At 53.7% G+C, this 20,178-nt stretch overlaps 8 protein-coding genes across 8 annotated transcripts; 2 read left to right on the top strand and 6 right to left on the bottom strand.

The window, feature by feature from the left end:
• Nucleotides 1–216: 216 nt before the first annotated feature.
• On the bottom strand, nt 217–2,055 carry QC764_701150 (uncharacterized protein; the record flags this gene model as incomplete). Its single annotated transcript, XM_062949781.1, has 6 exons — nt 217–485; nt 554–672; nt 725–1,006; nt 1,055–1,311; nt 1,376–1,848; nt 1,901–2,055. 6 exons carry the CDS (start codon nt 2,053–2,055, stop codon nt 293–295), a joined length of 1,479 nt encoding a protein of 492 aa, XP_062796880.1. The 3' UTR covers nt 217–292.
• A 351-nt stretch (nt 2,056–2,406) lies between these two features.
• On the bottom strand, nt 2,407–5,097 carry QC764_701160 (uncharacterized protein; the record flags this gene model as incomplete). Its single annotated transcript, XM_062949782.1, has 4 exons — nt 4,375–5,097; nt 3,242–4,321; nt 2,927–3,180; nt 2,407–2,857 (listed from the first exon to the last, which is right to left on the bottom strand). Exons 1-4 carry the CDS (start codon nt 5,089–5,091, stop codon nt 2,407–2,409), a joined length of 2,502 nt encoding a protein of 833 aa, XP_062796879.1. The 5' UTR covers nt 5,092–5,097.
• Nucleotides 5,098–5,342: 245 nt separating this feature from the next.
• On the bottom strand, nt 5,343–6,869 carry QC764_701170 (uncharacterized protein; the record flags this gene model as incomplete). Its single annotated transcript, XM_062949783.1, has 1 exon — nt 5,343–6,869. The coding sequence occupies one exon, from the start codon at nt 6,867–6,869 to the stop codon at nt 5,343–5,345; it is 1,527 nt and encodes a 508-aa protein (XP_062796878.1).
• Nucleotides 6,870–7,970: 1,101 nt separating this feature from the next.
• QC764_701180 (uncharacterized protein) lies at nt 7,971–8,619 on the bottom strand (the record flags this gene model as incomplete). The annotated part of the gene is given in 3 exon segments (XM_062949784.1): nt 7,971–8,285; nt 8,292–8,476; nt 8,523–8,619. Coding segments are annotated over 3 exon segments (597 nt in total).
• Nucleotides 8,620–9,115: 496 nt separating this feature from the next.
• On the top strand, nt 9,116–10,143 carry TRX3 (mitochondrial thioredoxin). Its single transcript, XM_062949785.1, has 2 exons — nt 9,116–9,254; nt 9,333–10,143. The coding sequence occupies exons 1-2, from the start codon at nt 9,163–9,165 to the stop codon at nt 9,724–9,726; spliced, it is 486 nt and encodes a 161-aa protein (XP_062796876.1). The 5' UTR covers nt 9,116–9,162; the 3' UTR covers nt 9,727–10,143.
• Nucleotides 10,144–14,177, bottom strand: QC764_701200 (uncharacterized protein; the record flags this gene model as incomplete). Its single annotated transcript, XM_062949786.1, is given in 5 exon segments — nt 10,144–12,925; nt 13,004–13,140; nt 13,214–13,399; nt 13,418–13,584; nt 13,937–14,177. 5 exon segments carry the CDS (start codon nt 14,175–14,177, stop codon nt 10,144–10,146), a joined length of 3,513 nt encoding a protein of 1,170 aa, XP_062796875.1.
• Nucleotides 14,178–15,227: 1,050 nt separating this feature from the next.
• DOM34 (Translation factor pelota) lies at nt 15,228–16,445 on the bottom strand (the record flags this gene model as incomplete). Its single annotated transcript, XM_062949787.1, has 1 exon — nt 15,228–16,445. One exon carries the CDS (start codon nt 16,443–16,445, stop codon nt 15,228–15,230), a length of 1,218 nt encoding a protein of 405 aa, XP_062796874.1.
• A 1,871-nt stretch (nt 16,446–18,316) lies between these two features.
• QC764_701220 (uncharacterized protein) lies at nt 18,317–19,635 on the top strand (the record flags this gene model as incomplete). The annotated part of the gene is made up of 3 exons (XM_062949788.1): nt 18,317–18,757; nt 18,828–19,272; nt 19,332–19,635. The coding sequence occupies exons 1-3, from the start codon at nt 18,439–18,441 to the stop codon at nt 19,633–19,635; spliced, it is 1,068 nt and encodes a 355-aa protein (XP_062796873.1). The 5' UTR covers nt 18,317–18,438.
• Nucleotides 19,636–20,178: the final 543 nt, after the last annotated feature.

The following is a 20,178-nucleotide window of genomic DNA, read 5'->3' as shown; positions in this document are numbered from 1 at the left end:
CATGTTGCCGTTGACTGAACTCCACATCTATAGCCCTAGCCCCGATGATAGGACGCACAGGGAGTAAACGGAGGGTGCGCAATAGAATTTGTGAGGCCGTATATGAACCAAGAGTAGGTTCGAGACCTACTGGCGCCAACCTGTGGGGATCTGGGGATCAAGTGCAGCGGTCACAAAGTTGATGATGCACAAGGAGCAAGTGCCTTTGGTTAACACACCTTCATGCATATTCAACACTTTGGTGCTGTTTAGGTACGTATAGTGCCTGGAGCTCTCTACAGTCGATTCCTTTTTACAGTGTGTAGCGAAAAGCAGGATGACGATGCCCGAGCCGATGCACACTGCCTTCCACCAATCGAACGTCTCTTTTTCCGCTCTCACGCTTTCTGTTCTCCCAACTGAGATATGCCACCTGAAGGCCCGTCAGGAAGAGTGTGATGACCAAGGCACCAAGACTGATGGAATGGCCCAGGGCGTATTTTGGCCTGTTCAGAGAGGTAAAATGTCAGCTTTTGGACCATTGTAGTAGAAAGTGCTACCGCGGGTGACATACGCATCTCGTTGCAAGTAGATAAACGTTCCAATGAATGCCGAGCAATTGGCGATGGATATCACAATGCCCACTCCCACTGCCCTGACGTAGTGAGGAGCCAGGTTGTTGGCAACCCAACCCTGGAAACCAAGTTAGCATCATCCGAAGATTTGGCCAAATGCCAACACCTACCATCAGCATAGGTGAAGCTTGAAACACTCCCATAGCAATCAGAAATGTGCCGGCATACTTGACTACATTCTGCTCAGATACAAGGAGCATCACATAACCCGCTATCCCAACCAAAGTGCCGGCAGCAATGAAGCCGCCTCGATTTTTGACCTTGTCAGAGAAGTGAGCAGTGAGAATGACCACGACGAAGCCGGCCATGTTGGGTGGCACGGTAAAGAGCTGCGCTGTGGTTGACGTGTAGCCCATGCCGGCGACGATTGACGGCAAGAACAACGAGAAACTCTGTTCTTGTCAGTAAACGTTTAGGCAACTTGTCACTTGATGACATACGTAGAGAGGCACCAGCAAAAAGAACCAAACACCAGCACAGAACCACATTTGCGGTGACTTGATGGCCATCCACACCCAAAACCAGTCAAACTTCTCCTCATCGACTGTCTCTAGAGCCGTAGAGCCGCTCGCATCGATCTTCATCCTCTTCAGTGCCCAGTCCCGTTCTTCTTTTGTCAAAAACCGTGACGCGGCCGGCGTATCAGGCATGAAGAAGAAGCAAACGATCCCAAACACCACCGTCGCCGCCCCCTCGACTGTTCACATCGTCAGTATCATTCCCACCTAGGTACACAAAATCGTCAGACTTTTTCAACCCACCAAAGAAGATCCACGGCCACCTCTTATACCCCCCCACCTCAATATTCCCCAACGCCCCCGCCAGCAACCCCCCAAAAGCACCACTCAACGGCGCCGCACAGTAAAACAGCCCACTCCGATACAGCATCTCATGCCTCTTGTAAAACATGGCCAGGTAAATGATCACCCCTCCCAGAATCCCACCCTCAAACAACCCCAGCAACAGCCGGCAGACGATCAGCCCGGCATAGGACTTGACAAACCCTATGGACAAGCATACCACGCCCCAGGCTGTGATGAGAGAAGGGAGGTAGACGCCCGCGCGGAACCTTTTGAGGAGGAGGTTGGAGGGGACGTCGACGAGAATGTAGGGGATGTAAAAGACCAGGAGGGCGAGGTTGAACTGGGTGCCGACGCCGGCGATGCCGAGGTCTTCGGGGAGGCCGGCGAGGCGGGCGTTGCCTATGTTGGAGCGGTCGATGAAGGAGAAGAGCCTGGGGTTGTGAGAATGTGAGAACGTGAGAATGTGAATATGAATCCACTGACCAGATACCAAATAACCAAGGGAGAATGTGAAGGTCAAACTTCCGGTTAAGGATCTTGTCTAACCGGGGGTTCTCCTCATGAGGATGTGTACCAAGGGCCTTCTCGGTATGGATTGCGTCTTCTGCGGGCAGAGCCGAGTCTACCTCTGCTGCCATGGTGGAGGCTAAGAAGAGACTCTTATTAGTTGCGTAAGTGCGGGAAGCACCCCGGATTCATTTATTACTGTCTGGTAGCGACGCGGGAGACCTGCTACCTAGGTGTCATAGTGAACGCAGCTGCAACGTGCGATGCAGGCGGTTAAGATATAAGAGTTGCAACGGATATAAATGAACTGCCGGTGAGGGGCAGCCCCTTGCTCGTTGTTGTGCTCATGATCACAAACTATCTCCTTTGGTGAAAATAGCTTGGTCAGCGTCGTATCGTTCCAGGGAATAACCACCACCATTGGACAACACCTACAAGCACCTGCATGACTTCCATAACTACCTAAGATAATGGGGATATGACTAGTGTTCGCAAAAGTTGAACTGCACCCCCGTCCAGGATGACTCTGCCTCTTCGTGAAACGTGCTCCGCTCTTCCATCAACTTCAACCTGTGCTCCTTTGCCTCCTCTCTCGTCATCAGAGCTTGTGGCATAACTCGCTGCTTGCGAACCATGTTCACAAGTTCAGGCGGCAACCGATTGTTCATCTTGTCAAGCACCTCCTTTGGCGGGGAAATTGTGTCGGCAAGCCCCTGCTCGAGCAAGAGTTGAAACACCTCGGAAGGGAGCTCACCCTTTGCCACCTGGTCCTTGTCCCCAAAGACGGCTTCTGCCCACCAGTCCAGCTGTTGCGGTGGTACGTTGGCAGTGGAGATGATTCGTTGGTGTGGATCAACGAGCCAAAGAGCAATGAAGCGTCGATGTCCCGGCTTGGTCCGGTCCTGGAGACTGAAGGGAGAGACGCGATGCTGGCTGTTTCGTAGATAGTAGGTTAGACGAATGTGTCAAAACAGGTTATTACCTCGGATTGAATCCACTCACAAAACATTTGGGAAGGCAAGAAGGCGTCCCTGACGCGTTTCAACGTTGCCGAGCTTCTGCAGAGCTTCTCCGTTCCTAAACCGACAACCAAACATGACCTCATTAGGCCGATAGTTATCCTGCCCGATAGTATCTTCCAAATCCGGGTGCTCATCTGCTTTCATGCGAAACTCAAGGGAGCTCGTGGTGATGTTCTCTGAATCAAGGTAGTACAGAGCTGTGGCAACAATGTGCTCGCTCATCATGCCCTCAATCTAGCCCCAGGCTTGGTGTCAGTACCTATCCAGAAGGGAGTAAAGATAGGGGTTCACTTACGTGCCAACCTCCAACCGGGAAGTCGGGCTTTTCCGGGGTAAGCTCAATCGTAGCCATCTTCACAATGACCTGAAGACCGGTTTCCTTAAACTTCTCACTGAGTGTGTGCTCGGTGGTGTATGTGACTGGCTGAAAGCCCAGAGGTTCTGGAAGGATAACATCCCGAATTTCTTTCCACTTGTAATTGAGTAAAAGTCTCTCTTTCTGCTCTTCCAGAGTAAGACCCTCGTACTGCTCTGGGTTGGAGGTCCATTTATCTGGCCCTGTCCAGCTCTCCACCTCGTATAGCTCGTTATCATCCAATGGAACAGGCCTGCCATTCTTTTCTTCCCACTCCCTGATAAGTCCGGGCCGCAAATCGTCCGGCTGGGCCTCGTAAGCGTCGTTGTCATATGCGCTGCAGAATACTGGAGCGGGCCCAAACCGCTGTTGCACTGGGACGACTTTCTTTCCGCAATTCCGATAGCTGGAGGACCTCCTTTCGATGTAGGGTTCACCGATGGTGGCCTTTCCGCTCAAGACCCGTTCCCATGCCGGAATAGCCGTGTCAATGAGCCGCTCGATGGTACGATAGATCTCAGGGTGTCTCGTTGGGTGCAGGTTGTTGATGTAACTGGTGAACCTGACTGTACCATCGTCCTGAAAGGCTAGGTTGGCAGGAAGCCATTGGTATTTCTCAGACCAGAACGCATACTCTTGGCCGTTGTAGTCATGAAAGTCGCTCATTTCTTCGCGGGGTTTGGTGAGCGGCTTCTCAATGACCTGGCCCTTGCCAGCCCACTTCTCAACGGCATCCTCGACCCCCACAACCTCGTCTTGGAAAAATGGGGATTTCCCGTAGACAAAGGGGTGCATGGACGGGTGAACAAGGTCCTGGACCATCTCTTGAGCCCGTGGGTGCCAGTCAGGGTTGGAGCCTTGCTCAGCCACGAGTTTGTTGAAGGCGACTCTGAGGTCTTCACGAAGCTCGTCGGTGACAACAGAGTCCGACTTGATGGCCATGTTCTCGTTTGTGTTGAGCGTAAAGATCAGGCCACTTTTGTTGAACTCGACAGCTTTGCAGCGAAGCTCAGCAATACACTGGAGTCGTATGAGTACCAAGCCGCAACTCTGATGAGGAAAAGAATACATACGTAATCAAACGCCTGCTCTGATATGATCCTCTGGCGCGCTGGTTTTTGAGGATGGTAAGCCCAGTGCCAAGGATAGCCTTCGATTTCGTCAGGATCACCGCTGGCCAGTACTTGCCGTATTTCCTCGAGGTTTTGCAAGATTTGATCGGTGATGATGGAGTTCCAAATGTCATCCTCGTGTGCTCTCAGAGCTTCCTGTTTCCATTTGGCAACGATTTCGTCGTCAAAGACCTTTTCATGCCAGCCAGGTTTGTCGGTCAAGCGGTCCATGAGAAGGGTCATGGCCACCTCCCGAACCATGATGGGCTGTGTCTCGCTGTGGGCACCAGATACCTCGAAACACCCCACACGGTAATAGTCGACGCCCGGTTCGAGAGTCCAGTGCCGCAAGAGGTGGCGGAGGTCGACATTGATGCCGGGATACTGGTACGGCTGTTGCTTTTCCGGATTGGGTGTGGTTGGCTGAACGACACAAGTTCGAGGGGCGATCTTGGCAGCATCACGTTGGGCTCTATGAATCTGAGTTGTACGGGCCATAATGGGAGAACTGAGCTGGGTTCGAGAGTAGGTAGGTAGGTAGGTAGGTAGGTAGGTAAGGTGCATGTCGTTATTTATACCCGAATGCCAGGTTATGATCAGAATGTTAGCGTTGTGGAACCCACCACTGGTTGCCTGACTTGGCGATGGACCGAGACAGGGGCAAAATGCCGGCGGCATTCTCAGGGGGCGCTATTCTGTGGCAGCTTGAACTGACCGCCAAAACTTGGCCATTAGGTACCTTTAAGACCTTTTAAGATAATGGGGCACCTTTGTATTATCTTATGGCCTTCAAAGTAAGAGCCAACAGGGCTTCAATGACAGTTAACACACCTGGCACGGCCATAATGACAGCAAAATAGTTGCGTATTGATCTCCTGCATTGTACGTATAGCTACATCGTCCACGAAATGACCGACGGGTGGCGGGCTTCATTTCTCCTCACCCCCGTCCTCTTGGTTATACACGCTAAAGGCATCTCTATACGTCCACCAAATCACGGCGCAAATGCCGAGCTCTATAGCAATCCATCCAAATGTCACCGCAGGCCACTCAAATGAAATACGATGCATCAACACAGCAGCAACCTCTGGAATCTGCGGCAGAGCAACCGGGACCTTTCCCCAAAGCGAGAAGCAGTCGCACCGGTTGAAGATGCCTACTTGGACAACCAAAATCATGACAACGGCCGCCCATCCCACGATGAAGTCCTTGATAAACACAGCCTCATACCAGTATCCCTTCCCACTCTCGAGATGGCCCCAGCGGTCCATGTAGTATGCAAAGACACAGTCCAGCACAAAGCTGAGCAACCACATTATCAAGAGCGCCGCCTGCCCTGCGTTACGACAGTCGAATCCTTCCGGAGGCACCCGGTAAGATATCCATGATGCCACAACCACAGACATGATGACGAGATTCAAGGCCAAAACAACGTGGCGCCATGTCTGTCGTATCTGTTGTGCTGTGAGGATCTCGGGCCGCCAGCCATAGATTCCCCCGTGACACACCCTCTGAAAGATGGGCTGTTTCTCCACCACGACCGGTATCCTGACCGATTCCCTATTTACAGCCTCTGCGCTGACATTTGTTGTCGGTTCAGCAGTTGTCGCTTGGCCCCGAGGCGTCAACAGCAGCAACTGTTCACTCCCAGGACTCTCATCCCTCTCAGTATCACTCGTTACTGGAGACGCCCCACGTCCAGCCGCAATACCAACCGAAACCACCGCCGCCCTTTCCTTCTCACCCTCGGTCCCCGAAGAAACCCCCCTCTCAACCACCCACTCCTCCTTCATCAGCTTCTCCCCCAAATCATTCAACACCCTCACCACACTCCTCTCCGTCTGACTCACCCCGATAATCGCGCTCAAAAACACAGCCGGCACCATGTACAAAAACGGCGCCGACATGGCGATCGAATAAGCCTCCACATTCGTCCACTCCCCATCCTGAGGGAAAACCCCAATCACCCTCCAAAACGCCGCGCTGATGGAGGCGATAAACACAAACTGCGCGATGAAAATAGGAAGCACATACGTCGCCCGATCAGCAGCGAGCATGTCAGCCGCCTTTTTAATCTGGGCGAGTACTTCCCTTCTTTGAACGAGTGATCTTGACCCGTAACGAAGGGGCAGAGGGTCGAGGAAGAGGCTGTCAAGCGTACGCATGAGGAACTCGCAGGATTCGACGCCCCATTCATCGTACGAGACTTTGATCAGAGACAGCTGCTTCCACAGACTGGCGAATTTGCGCTCGCTGGTGGATTTTCCCGAGTGGCTGTGTACCAACTCCCTCGCCAGGGGGTTTTCCAGCCTCCAGGACGCCAACTCGTCCTTGATGTCTCTTTGGATATCTCGTAGCTTCTTTTGCATCTTCTTTGCGCTGTGCCGGCAGGAAGAAAGCGTGTGCAAGAGGGACGCGATATTTGTTACAGGGCTGCCCAGGAGGTGGATCAGCATGAAAAGACTGGTGTTCGTCCATACTCGGAGGGGGAAGGGAGGACGGGAGAAGTGAAAGAGGAGGGAGACAAGGGGGAATTTCCAGGTGACCTGTTGTCGTCAGTTTATTATCTTTTCTACAGTACATGATGAGAAAAACTCACAAGTCTATTCCATATCCCCTGGTTATCGTACGCCGTGTAGATATCGGCTGTCATGTTTGTGATGGCCAGGCAGGCATCACGAGTGATGGAGATGTAGCTTCCATCGTGGGCCAGTTGGAGGTACGGACTTGCCAGGGGGTCAGTTGTGTTTGCAAGCGCCTCTTGGAGAAATGTATAGGGCCCTTCAAAACCGAACCCGCCGACATAACGTAGAGTGATGTTTCCATCCATAAGATAACCAGCTATATGAGTGCTATGCCAGCGTAGTAGTGGAAGGGTGGTGATGATCATGACAGTCGGTTGTCTGTCTGCGTCCCATGCAAGATATATTATAATTTTTGGAACAGGATGTGCGGCATCCCGAAAACTATACGCATCAAGCCACAGTCCAGTTATGACCCTTGTTGGCCACACGACACACTTAGGTGAATCGACCAGACAGATTGGTGGCGTGGGCGGACGTTTCTTTCGTCTAGGCAGGGCTTCCCTTTTCTTGGGGGTAAGGGCTGTGTTAAATTCTTATCTTTCTTTCGATATCTCCCCTGCATCGAGGTCACACGGCTTGGAGCTATGTAGTAGCTGATAAGGCTCTGAACTGGAAATTCGGTGTTGTTTCGTTCCGAATTCAGCTCAGCTCAGCCCCAAAGGCCTCTGACTCTAAATGTTGAAGAGCTCGCCGCGCGCTTGCAGCCTCCCTCCTCGTTATCGGTTTCGATTACTTGGGCGCATGATGACGGTGCATTGCAAGGCAACCAGTGAGGCTTTCTGTCATCCAATAGCGTACGCAAGGAACTTTCCCTTGGCGCCCAGCGGATGAGATGGTCCGCACGAAGTTCAATCATGGTGTGTAGATTTTCATGGTCGTTTTATGAGAAAATCGTCTCGGTTTTAATTGTGTCGGGATTTTGCGAAGGATAACCTAATAAAACTCCATATTAGCTGAGCCTTCGTCCTCCGGTCAGAGCTCACCCACCACCATCTCCAAACCGTCCACCTGTTGGATCAAACGCGGCATGTTATCCGCTCCGTACCCGGACCAGAACATCCAGCCCTCTTCGCGACCCAGCCACTCCTCAATGACGTCGGCCTCCGTGTCCTCTTTACTGAAGTTGACAAGGGCAAGCCCGCCCGGCTTCAACCAGAGACTGATCTTCTCCAGCATGAGCAGCTGTTCGGAGCGTGGCAGATGTATAAGCGTGTAGAGGCCAATGATGATGTCGAAGGAGCAGGGGTTAAACGACAGACATGTCATATCCCCTTGTCTCCAGTCTGCCTAGACATTGTCATGTTTCGCTTCCAGTTCCGACTTGACCGAGTTGAGCTGTACAGAGGAGAGGTCGTTTGCCACAATGCAATCGAACAAACCGGCGGAAAAGAGGTGTTGGAGGATGGGGTACCCGTTGCCGCAGCCCAGCTCCAGCGCCGACTTGGTTGGTGCTTCTGAGTCATCTGTTGGGTTTCGGTCTGCAAGAGACTGAGGAGGCGATCTAGATAGGAGACCTCAGCGAACATGGATGGTTAACGGCCCAGGTGTTGTAGGTGGTTGCTATCGTGTCGTATGAGCGCTCCAGGCGGGCTTTAATCTCTGCAGAGGCAAGGTTGGCCATGTTGTCTGTTTACAAGATGACTTCTTTAGTGAACTTGACTGATGAGACACCGAAGGTCTGGCGATTTAAGCTTAAATGGAATCTCCACGATGGTGAATCACAGAGTGAGAAGCGAGAGGCTGGGTTCGGCAGATCAGCGACAGTGGCACCTTCCGTTTTCGAGCAGCTGTCATGGCGGCTTGCAGGACCCCCAAGCTGTGACAAATGAATTGCAGAGGCGAGTTGGCATCTGAGTTGAGCCCGTGAACTGTGGGACATGGAGCTGAGACATGGTACAGACTCGATTGATCCAAACTGCCCCGCATCGCGCTCCCCAGCACGCGTGGAAAAGACCCCGCCATCGCAATCCCGCTCCCTGTCCTGCAGCTCTGCCATAAACCCCGCACCCCCATTATTAATCTCTTTCAGTGAACCCTTTGCGCATCGTGAAATATCCATTTCTACGACCCCTGGAATCGTGAACTTTTCTCTTCTTTTCTGCTTTCCCATATCCCACACCTATACCAACGGCATTTTTAGTTCCTCCCGCTACAAACCGCTACAATGGCTGAGCCAATCAAAATCTCCACCCTGGACGAGCTCAACCAGCTCATCACCTCCACCAAATACGTCATCATCGACTTCTGGGCCGAGTGGTATGTTGTCCCCCCTCTACTTACTTTCCACCAACTACAATACCCCCCGCCGTTTTACTAACTATCTCGCCCCTCCAGGTGCGGACCCTGCAAAGCCATAGCCCCCCTCTTCGCCAAGCTCTCCAAGTCTCACTCCGTCCCAGGCCAGCTCGCCTTCGCCAAAATCGACGTCGACGCCTCGGCCGACATCGCAAAGGAGTACGGCATCACCGCCATGCCCTCCTTCGTCTTCGTCGTCGACGGCCAGGTGGACAAGGGCGTCGACGTCCAGGGCCGCAAGCTCGGCGTCAGCGTCAAGCTCGGTGAGGGCGAGAACGCCGACCGCGTCGTCCAGATCCGCGGCGCCGACCCCAGGAACCTGACCCTGTTAGCCAACGAGCTGGGCGAGCTGGCCAAGAAGGGTGCCGAGGGTTCGGCTGAGGAGACTCCCAAGGAAGAGGAGAAGGAGGAGGAGGCTGCCGCCACTGCTTAAAAGGGGTTGAAAAAGGAGTGCTGAATTTGGTACGATATGATATGGTCAGACATGGTCGAACGAGGCTTTGGCACAGAGACCAGGGAAGAGAGATACAGCAGCCACCACCAAGCAAGTGGTGGTATGTCGTTGGAGATACAAACGGTTGGCCGCTGGGTTGGCCGTGGGCCAGCTTGTCTCTGGCTTGTGTGGCGCACTTCTGGATACCCTCTTTTCAGCAAGCATGAATGACGGAGTATTATTTGCTTCACTTTTGGTTCATGGTATATTCTCAGCGAACCCAACGCAACACGGCATTGAAGCTCCGATTTTGTCTCGGAACCCCCTTTCATCGAAACGCGTCACAACCTATCCAACGCCATGCTAACAAAACGCTCGCTCTTATGCAGTAGTATAGATACAATCCCCTAGACATCTCTAACTGCTCATATCTGAGCCAGGTCTCCCTCCGCTGCCGTGGGACGAGCTTCCACGACTCCAGAGGTGCCGGTATGGAGAGCCATCTCGACGCACTTGCAGAGGGTTGACGGGCGCTACCATCCCTCCATTCGCTGGGATGGACCGGACGTCAGCCTCGCTGTCGGCCTGGCTCAAGACTGCTCCAGCTGGGAGAGACATGCGCTGATGCTTCCTGTCTTTTCCGTTCCCATCAGTGCTGTTTCTCACCACATGAGCAGCTGGTAACAGCCCCGTTCCTGTGCTCTGTCGCCTTGATGTTCCTACGCGCTGTTCTGGGCTGCCTTGTTCCTTCTGATCGCCAGGACCGGCGTCCCCTTGGACCCGCTTCACTATAGAACTGCGGCTGTCGCTGCGTTTGTGTCCCTCCACACCGCTACCACTTTGGTTTGGCGACGAAGCGTTGACTTTGAAGGCCGTGATCCCTCGCCATCGGTTCAGATTCCAAAATGACGATGTAGTGCTGCCTCCCCCCGAACCCACCCCTGTTCCTGCAGGAGAATCGGGCGGATCATTCTCACTTGCTGGCATGTAGGTAAAGCTCGGAGTCGGCGGCACTGACGTTTCCTCCTCCGGCTCCTTTGACATGCGTCTTTCTCTGAGGAGCCTCGAAGGGACACGCGAGGGTGCGTTACTAAACACACTGGCCGTTGGGCTCGTCAGGGTGCTGCCAGCCCTGTTTCTTGACGTGACGGTCGAGTTCGCATATGGCTGTTTTCTGGCCTCGCTTGCCAAGTTCACCTGTGAACTCAGGGGCGTCCGGATGACCTTGGCCGGGCTCATCGATCTTTCGCTAGCTGCTGGCGTCGCGCTCCCATTTAATAGAGCGCTGGATCGCTTGTCGCCTCCGTTTTCGATCCCCTGGCGCCAGCTGAGAATTCGGTCGGAGCTGCCGCCAACTGGGCCAAGCTGTGGTGAGAATGGCTGGGTAAGAGACCCTCTTCGGCTACGTGTGACGCTGCCACCGCTGGTTCTTGTCATCACGCTGCCACTGCGACCTAGCCCGTTTCCACTCATGAATCCGTTGCTGGGCGCTAGCTTCCGACTGAACGTGCTTCCTGTCTCCCAGCTCTCGTGTCTGCGCTTGGCGAAGGCGCAATCTTGGCGAAAGACCTTAATGATGCCGGTATCGCCTGTTGTGATGAGAATGTTACCATCGTAATGAGTAGATCTGGCAATATAAGCGGGACTCGGCTCCGGCCTTTTTACCAGGTGATCTGACGCGGGTGCTAGTTGAGACCCGGTGGTGCTTGCTGCGGCACTGGCAACCTCATCCAGGCTCTGCAAAACCACAGGTGGTGGATTGCATAGATCGTAAATCGGATCTCCGCTCTGACCAAGAAGCATCCTCGTTTGTGTTGGCGCAAAAAGAGCCGTCGTGACGGTCTCGCCGTGTGCTTCAAAATACTCGCAAGGCGATTTGTCCTTGTCCGTGGTCAGCGGCACCCCCTTGCCCGTCACACTCCAAACAAAAGCCTTGCGATCCTCGCTTCCGCAGACCACATATTTGCCATCGTCTGAAAATGTGGCTGCGATTTGACTGCAGGAGTTCTCGTGCCCTTTGAGCTTAACCTCCATGGTCTGATCCCGTAGACTGTAGATTCGGATTCGACTGTCATTGGATGTGACCAACACTCGCACCTCGGCGTTACTGGGCACGTCAGTGGAAGCATGCGAGGCCGCACTGGAACCTGGTGGTTGATGAGTTGGGTAGGCCGGGGCTGGTGGATGCACAAGCATGGTCTGGATGCCTGTAATCTTGCTTCCTTTGGCATTTTTGCCACGAGATGAGCGTACGTGAATTTGTGTCTGTTGTTTGAGTCCTTCTGTCTCGAAAAAGATGCATAGGCCATTCAGTAGCCCGGCAATCGCTATCTTTCCGTCTGGGGAAAAGGCAACCGCAGTGATGAGATCGGGAAGGTTGGCCGAGAAGGCCACTGCCTTGTCCGGGATGCTCCATAATCGCAGCATGGTATCCAGGGAGCCGGCCAGGAAGAAGCGGTCATCCCGGGGGTGGAAGGCTAACCGCGTGACAAAGTCCTTGTGCTTGAACGTGCAGAGGCATTCTTTTCGACTAAGATGCCATAGCCTGACAGTTTTGTCCATCGAGGACGACAGCAAAAAGTTGTTCTTGCTCCAGCTGAGGTCCAAGACCTCCCCGGTGTGTCCCTCAAACTCTATCAGCGGCCGGTCCCTGAATACCGGCGCACTAAGCCGTTCTCCAGGTCCGCCATTGGCGTTCTCATCCTCTTCGTGTGCCCGGCGCTCGTCGCATGTCGTCAAGACTGCCCATATCCTGACAATGTGGTCTCGCCCGCCCGTGGCCAGGTACTTCCCGTCTCTGCTGAACTCAGTCGCCCAGATTGCTCCGCCTGACCTCGCTGTCTTGCGATCGCCGCCACCAGCCACGCTGACTGTCACAACAGGTGCCTTGGTTGCGTCGGCCTTCTCTTCATCTTTGGGAGGTCTTGTGCCGACCAATTCTTGAGCCAGAAACATGCGGTTGAACTCTCTTGCTTTCTTGTTGGTCGCCTTGGTTCGAATGTATCGTGGCGGTTCCTTGTGATGGGGGACATAGCCTCCGCCCATGACTGGGTTGCTTAACGTCTGGCTGAAGACTCGGGCATTGGTGCCGTCCATCCGGGCCTCGACACCAAATTCCGAGTCTGAATCAAAGTCGGCTGTGTCCTTCTTGCGGCCACCGCGCATGCTCAAACGACTGAGAAATGAACCTCCTTTCTTGCTGTATAAATTCAACACACTCCGTCAGCCGTGTCTTTCTTCAATCCCATTGCCTCGCCACGGGAGTCTGTTGGCCTACCTCTTGTCTTTGCTCACATCTCCTGCTGGTGTGACAGCTCTCAAAAAGTCCGAACTGGATCGTGCTAGCCCTTCGGCCATATGCATCGAGCGTCGACCTGGTATGGGAACCTCGCTGTTGCGTCGTAGGTAGATTTGCTATACGCGTATACGGTTAGACAGGCTGCAGTGAAGCGTCCACCCCACCGCCACGGCCATTACCACTACTCACCTGTGACAGGGGATCGAGAGCCGGACTCGGTATTGGTGAGGATGTGTGTGCGCTTTGGTTCACTCCGATGGTGATGCCCGGCCCAGCTGTCCCGTTACCGGCGGCGGTGCTTTGGTCGCCAGTGTCGTCTGCATTCTCATCATCGACGTCTTGTTCCAGGCCCTTTTCCTTTTCCTTTTCCTTTTCCTTTTCCTTTTCCTTTTCCTTTTCCCTTTCTTTCTCCTTGCCGGTTAGCCCAATGGAAGTGTAGCTCCGCGAAAGCCTAGACGAAGTCTTTTTGCTGGTACTTGGGGGCTGTGTAGTCGAGGTGTTGGCTGCACTGGGGGACGGAATCGGAGAGGAACGGCTCTGTTGGTTGCTACTATTGCTGCCTGTTGCCATCGCGTGAGCTCCTAAGCTTGTAGCCATGGCTGCTGCCGAAAGCAAGGGAGGAGCAGATGAAGAAACGGAGGATAACGTCACGGCCGCGTATGCCAGTTGCCAGGGCCTCGCCTTTGCATGTCTCGCCGACTGCTCTAACCAAACAAAAACAAGCAGTCCTGCGAGCTGCAAGCTGCGACCTTGCGACTGGCGACTCGACAAACTAACAACGGGCGATGACAATGGTGGGATGGGGGAACGGAACGGGGAAACGGTCAGGGGAAACGTGATGATATGGCATTACTCCTTTGGGGGTACTCGTAATTTTGATGATATCCACAAATGGAGGGCTAGGCGACTTACCTCGGATTTCACCCGAGATGCTGGTTGATCTTGGCACCGACTGTTGCGGCGGCGGCGGCGTTGTTCCCGGGACCCTGGATCGTGACAACGATGAGGCCCTGCTAGCGACACCCCGGACCGGCGGTATTGGCGACGGCTCACTTTCGCTTGGCTGGTGCTGGGACTGGGGCTGGTGCTGTTGCTCCAGCGCCCGCGTGCGAGAGGGGGCCGCCGCCTTTATGGTAGACCAAATGCTTGCCATGTCGGCGTTGTGTTCAAGCGACACTGTTCTGGCATTTCAGCCTTTGCTGCTGACCACCACCTCAACACGCCTGCCGTGTAACAATTGTTGGGCGTGCCGTTTCGCAGGAGGCATGGATGGAGCTTGATCGGACTCGAGAGAGGGGCCCGGATGCCGATCTGCAGGCTATAACCAGCCCTGTCACGTTGGCACATGCAACGAACTTTTTTCTATGCGGCAGTGTTTTGTGCGACAGTGTAAGGCTGCTGCTCTTTCTTTCCTTCAACGTCGTTGGCCCGGTTTCGTCCGTGGTCTGCCGTCTACCGTCTAGCATCTACCGTCTACCGTTTTCTTGACCGGCCTAGCCTGGAGCACGGTGGGTAAAGGTGAAGGAGAACCGGCAGCAAGCGGAGGATTTGACAGTTGTCCGTGTGTCCGTGTCCGACCTCAGCTTGGCGGGGCAAGGAAAGCTGAACTGCGGGGAGCGAGAGCGGAGACTGGATGACGCAGGCGATCGGGATGGGGCCGTATACGCGTACCGATCGATGCGAGAATGAGAATGACGAGGTCTCTACCAACAATGGCCGTTGTGTGGCAATCAGGCGTATACGCGGAACAGAAAGAGAACTTGAGGATGGTGTGATGTTTGTTTGTTTCAACAGTGGCTCAACAGGTTACATCATCAAGGTCGATGGGTTTCAACTGCTCGCAAACGGTGGCGCAACCCCCGAAATCCGTCCCTGTGGATCTGCGCCGCGAGTACCTACTCTGTAAATGTCATCAAGGACAGAATAATGTATAAAAACAAAGATACAATCCATTGTCCTTTGCTGTTGGGTATTAAAACGTGCACTCTGTCTATCTATTCCTGTACGTCAAACTTCATGCCGCATTCCCTTAGGTCCTGGTTATCCTAGATATATCATGTTGATGACGTTGTACCAGGTTCCAGGTCGTTAAGCGAACAGTACACCCTCGGCAGCACCCGATGCTAGCGCCATCAAAGCCACCAGCTACCGAGCCGGAAACCCACCGCAGGCCAACGTCTGCCGATAAACACCGGACTCAGCTTCATATTATTGTCGTCCCCGCCGCCGACGCATCTTCCTCCTCATCCTCCTCATCAAGATCATGCAACGGGTATGTCAGGAGCGCACAGATCCCGCCCAATGCATCCAACCGCTGGCCACTCTCGTGGTCGCTGCTGAGCAGTCTAACGTCGCCGCCATCTTCCCTGACCTTGTCGACAAGTGCAACATATTTCTGCCGCTCCGCCACGTCCATGCTCTTGAAAAAGGCGCTGTTCACCATCAACACACCGCCGCCACGGCCCACGGCACCTTCTCTGATGGCCTTGGCGACTGGCTGAACACCGTACCACGCCCTCCCATCGTCTTGCCGAAGCTTTTGGTAGAAATTGTCCATCAGCTTTGTCTCGTTGGTGAACTTGGAGTCTCGCATGGTTCGTTGTGCCTCGGGGCTCTTGAGCACCTCGTTGAGACTGTGCACATGTCCAGTGCTCGTGTGGATCACGGCCGCCTCGGTAGCCAACCGCGCCAGTGGCTTGTTCGCTTTCTTCTCGGCATACTCCTTCATGTAATCTCGAAAGTTATGCGCGACGAAGCCAGGACTGGCGAGTAGTAGTTGCTTGGGGATGCCGGAGCGCTCGTTGAAGTCGATGGCGCTGAGTATGGCTGACAGAATCTTCCCGTAAAAGTCTGACATGCCTCCCTCGGCCTCCTTGCGCGACGACCTCTTCTTGGGGATGGTGTGCTCGATCCTCTGCTTGACCAATGTTCTTGACTCGGTGATCAGGCAGAGATTGGCCATTCCCTCCTGCATCACCACTGCAAACACCACGTCCTTGTTGGCCGTCTCGCTGACAGCCTCTGCGAGCAGGGCGCGGGCCACCGAGTCCCAGCCTTGTTCCTTCCATATGGTAAACTTGATGTCGCGATCAGTGTGCTTGAGGGTGATGGTGTGGTACTGTCCCACGGCAGCGATTTCATTTTCGTTGACAATAGTGCCCGCCACGCGAAGTTCCGAGGCGCGGGGGTCAAAAGAGGTGTCGGTGACCTTGACGGCCAGCTCGATGCGCACTTTTTGAGTGAATGTTGACCCTGTGAGAGTCTCGGTGGCGACCTTGCGGTTAGTGGGGGCATAGACGGTGTCGCCAATTGCGATGAGGTTGTTGGCGTGCCATAGATCCTCTGGCTCAGTGATGATGAGGCCGACCCCCTCGGTCTCATCTATGCTGGCCACTGTCTGGCGAGGTGAGGCGAAGCGCATGCCGGTCTTTTTTCCCTCTGAAGCTGTATTGGGATCTTTGCCTGTTTTATGAGAGGTGATGTGAGTAATTGAGTGGGATGCGCCTTGGAAGTTCGTAGCAGCAGGGCACATACCATTGCGGGGTTGCGACCGCTTTACCCCTGCTCCTGGAGAGTGGGGTTGTCTCTGTTCAGACTGTGGGGCACCACGTCCTCGCAGCATTTTGTCTGTCTGAAGGTTGAATAGTGAATTTGTTGTGAATGGATGGATAGTGAAAATGTTGTGAATGGGTGAAGGATTCTTCTTGGGGCTGAGTTCTCTGTGGGAGTAAGTACTCTTATATACCGGTATAAAATATTTTTTAGTTCTCAACAGCCAACCTGGAAGGTTATACGAAAACGCCAAAACGCTTAACTTGTAACTCTTGTGCCAAAATCTAAATGAACCACTTCTACATACCTGTCAGTGGGGTCCAAGATGAAGTTATTTCCAAGATGCCCCCAATGGTCGCTACATCACAAAAGAGACCGTACCATGGGCCATTTCCAAGTCTTAATGCAGGAATCTCATCCAATTCCGCGGGAGAACCCAGTCCCCTTCACTTCCATTTTATATCTATCCACTCGCTTGATATCATTATTCACTATCGAAAGTAACTGACAGCTTTGTCATGGCAAAGATTCACAGTGCGAGTAGATTGAAGCTTCCACGCCAGGCTACCTCGTGGCTTAATATCAGCGTTGCAACAGCTTATGATCAAGTCCAGATTTCAAACATCGCTAGGACAAACCAATATCAAATCCTAGTATTGGCGATCTTTCCTGGGGTCCGATCACGAGGCTTAGTTGGTTGATCCTGGCGACATTTGCGTTTCTTCGGCGCTTATCGCGCTCCACCTTCCATGCTCGCTGGTTCAACGGTGTCTTGGGAGAAGAAATCCACTGTTCTTTTGGCAATGCTGATATAGTCACGGCCAATCAAGACGGACTCTAATCATTGGCGCCTCAGTGGCTGCAAACACCACCTCCAATGCAATCTCAATCACACCCTTACCTAGGTTCTCACCGAGAGCAATCCTGCGGCTCTGCTGACGACGTTGTCGAGTACCAACAGCCCTCGACATGGTGTGGTAGCCGCCGCACCTGTTCATCTTCAAAAACTCATACTGATTGGCCTCTTGTTCTCCCCACCACACCACCTTTGATGGCGGCCGCCCACCCCTATGCGGCCGCAGAGACCCAGCCCCCGGGATCAAGGTTTCACGACTGCCTAGCAAGGCTGCTTGTATGCGTCCAAGTGCCGGAGAGACATCCAGCTTGCCGAATCTAACAGCATTTGCAGCTCCTTTCTCAACATCGAAAATAGTAACCCTCGTGGCGTTGGGGTCTTCGTAACTACCTAATAAGCGCTCTGAGGCGTTGCTTCGGCCCCTTTCGTATCTGTCAGGATCACATATCCGGCCCCAAGGTCCACACTCTACACCAAGAAATACAGGGTCATTTGGTCGGTGTATACAATGTCCTCATGGCTGTCGGCACTGTCTTGGTCTCTTCTAGCCCCCTACTAGCACCCACATCACGGGCGTGACGCCGAAGATGTTTGGCTTCGCCGCTAGTGCGTTACCGCTTGAATTTCTTGTTTCCAATACCTCTCGGTCAAGTCTCGTTGACAGCATCATAGTGTGTCTTCAAGCCCATATGATAATGGGCGCAACGCTGGTCGTCTCATCACAGGACTACCTAGTATACGGTCAAGGAGACACCGAAACTGCAGGCCGGTCTCGCTTCGTTTTGGGCTTCTTGAGAAGATGGTGGTTCCATTGGGTACAAGCTCTCACGCAGCTGTTCCACTGTTGCAGCATTGTGATGTCCACTGTGTCGGACAGGAATGGCCTGACATCCAACATGGGACGACGAACATGAGGCTGTTTCAAGAAGCAGACACGCGAGGTATCTACCTTGGATAGGAGGGTGAGTGATCAGGAATCAAAGATAAAAGATATATCACCTCTGGAATGTTGTCTTGGAACACCCTTTTGTACATGATTGCCATCACACAAATCCTCACGTTTTCTTACTCTATTATGAATCACGCAGCCAACCCAACCCCGACCCTCCGCTTTGGCTTGGAGATTGAAATTCTCCTCGGCCCTCGCAAAAAAGGTCCCTCTCACTCCAGCTGGAAGTCCCTTGCCAAAGACCTCAGCAAACGCCTCGCCAAAGCCGGCATCCCGAACCACGTCAATGACTCCAATGACAAATCCGCTCACAACTACCGCGAGTGGTCCATCACTCAGGAAGTGACAATCCCCAGTCAGCCAGGAAAGAACCTCTGTATGTTCTCGTTTCCCCCAAACCCCCTGTACATCCCCGTCCGTGCCTACTAACAATGCACACAAAAAAGGGGGCATAGAGCTAGTCTCCCCCGTCCTCTCCCCCCTCTCCACAAACTTCTCCCCCACCCTCGCCACCATCTTCTCCATCCTCCACACGCACTACACCGTCTTCCCCTCCCCCCATTGCTCAACCCACGTCCACCTCTCCCAGTCCGACCCCTCCCCTTTCACCCCCTTTGACCTCGCATCCTTTGCCAAATCCTGCCTCTACTTTGAAGCCAGTCTCGACCGGCTCTTCCCCTCCTCCCGCGGGGAGGGCTACTGGTGCCAATCCAATCGGTTGAATCCCGCCCTCGCGGGGCTAAGCTTGGGGGAGTGCATGTCTGTCATTGACGGTGCTTACCAGGACGGAGACGGTGTGGTGGAGGCGATGAATTTGTTTCCAAAAGAGTCTGCTTATGCGAGGGCGCATGGGTGGAAGAAAGATAGGGTTAGGGGGAAGGTGTACAAGTGGTTTGTGTTGCCTGCTGTACCGTGAAAGATGCATGATGTGGCTAACAAGGTTGAGATAGGGACTTCACTGGGATGCTGTCGGCGCCGGTGAACAAAGGGGAGCGGCAGCCTCGGGGCACGATCGAGTTCAGACAGCCACCTGGGAGCGTGGTTGCTGCTGAGGCGGAGGGGTATGTGATCCTCGCGTTGGCGTTCACTGTCGGGGCGCTGGCCTATGGGTCGAGCCTCAGGGTAGAAACCGTGGGAGACAATGAACACGGTGGGAGTATGGAAGAGCTCTGGGCTCTGTTGGTGGCCGGGGGAAGTGTGTTGGGGTGGGATAGTCTTGGTGAGGTGGAGGGTTTCTTTGCCAGGGCGGTGTAAGTTGGCCAGATGATCAGAATAATATGAATTACATGTATACCACAAAGAGGGCTAGGTACCTCTTTACCATCTAAAAACTCAAGGGAAGCTTCCATACTCCACATTCCAAATCTTCAGTCCATCTTCAAACTTGATCTAAGCCTGCGAAACCGGATCAATGACTCGAGTCCTCAGCTCCAAATGCTCCAAGCCAAGATAGTAGGCCGTCTGCGCGAGCACGTGGCTGTGGCTGATTTGATGTCGCATTCCCGCCCTGCTCGATTCCACGTAAACTTCCCTCGAATCCTCAAAGAGAGCCAGCGATTTCAGCTTCTGCTCGCTACTCGCAAACGAAACAGAAGCAACATGGGATAGCATGGCTGGGAAGCAGTCGGTCAACCCAGGCCCGCGCCGCCTGTCGCTCCATCCTCTCCATGGTTCGTAAAGAGTCTCTTGTAGACCCGGGGGGTCAGATGATGAATGATGAAGGCTAGATTGAACGAGTTCCAACTCAGACGAGTGTGCCGCCGGATCTTGAGAGCTGTTACAATCGAGACAAGAGGC

Source organism: Podospora pseudoanserina (genome assembly GCF_035222485.1).
Source record: "Podospora pseudoanserina strain CBS 124.78 chromosome 7 map unlocalized CBS124.78p_7, whole genome shotgun sequence".
NCBI lineage: Eukaryota > Fungi > Ascomycota > Sordariomycetes > Sordariales > Podosporaceae > Podospora > Podospora pseudoanserina.
The sequence above is the reverse complement of the archived record's forward strand: the minus strand, read 5'-3'. Positions and strand labels throughout refer to the sequence as shown.

Excerpts from the sequence above, each read along its gene's own strand:
- TRX3 (XM_062949785.1), top strand. The coding sequence starts at position 9,163 with ATGGCTGAGCCAATCAAAATCTCCACCCTGGACGAGCTCAACCAGCTC. Across the intron at positions 9,255-9,332 it reads ATCGACTTCTGGGCCGAGTG|GTGCGGACCCTGCAAAGCCA; the intron begins GTATGTTGTCCC and ends TCGCCCCTCCAG.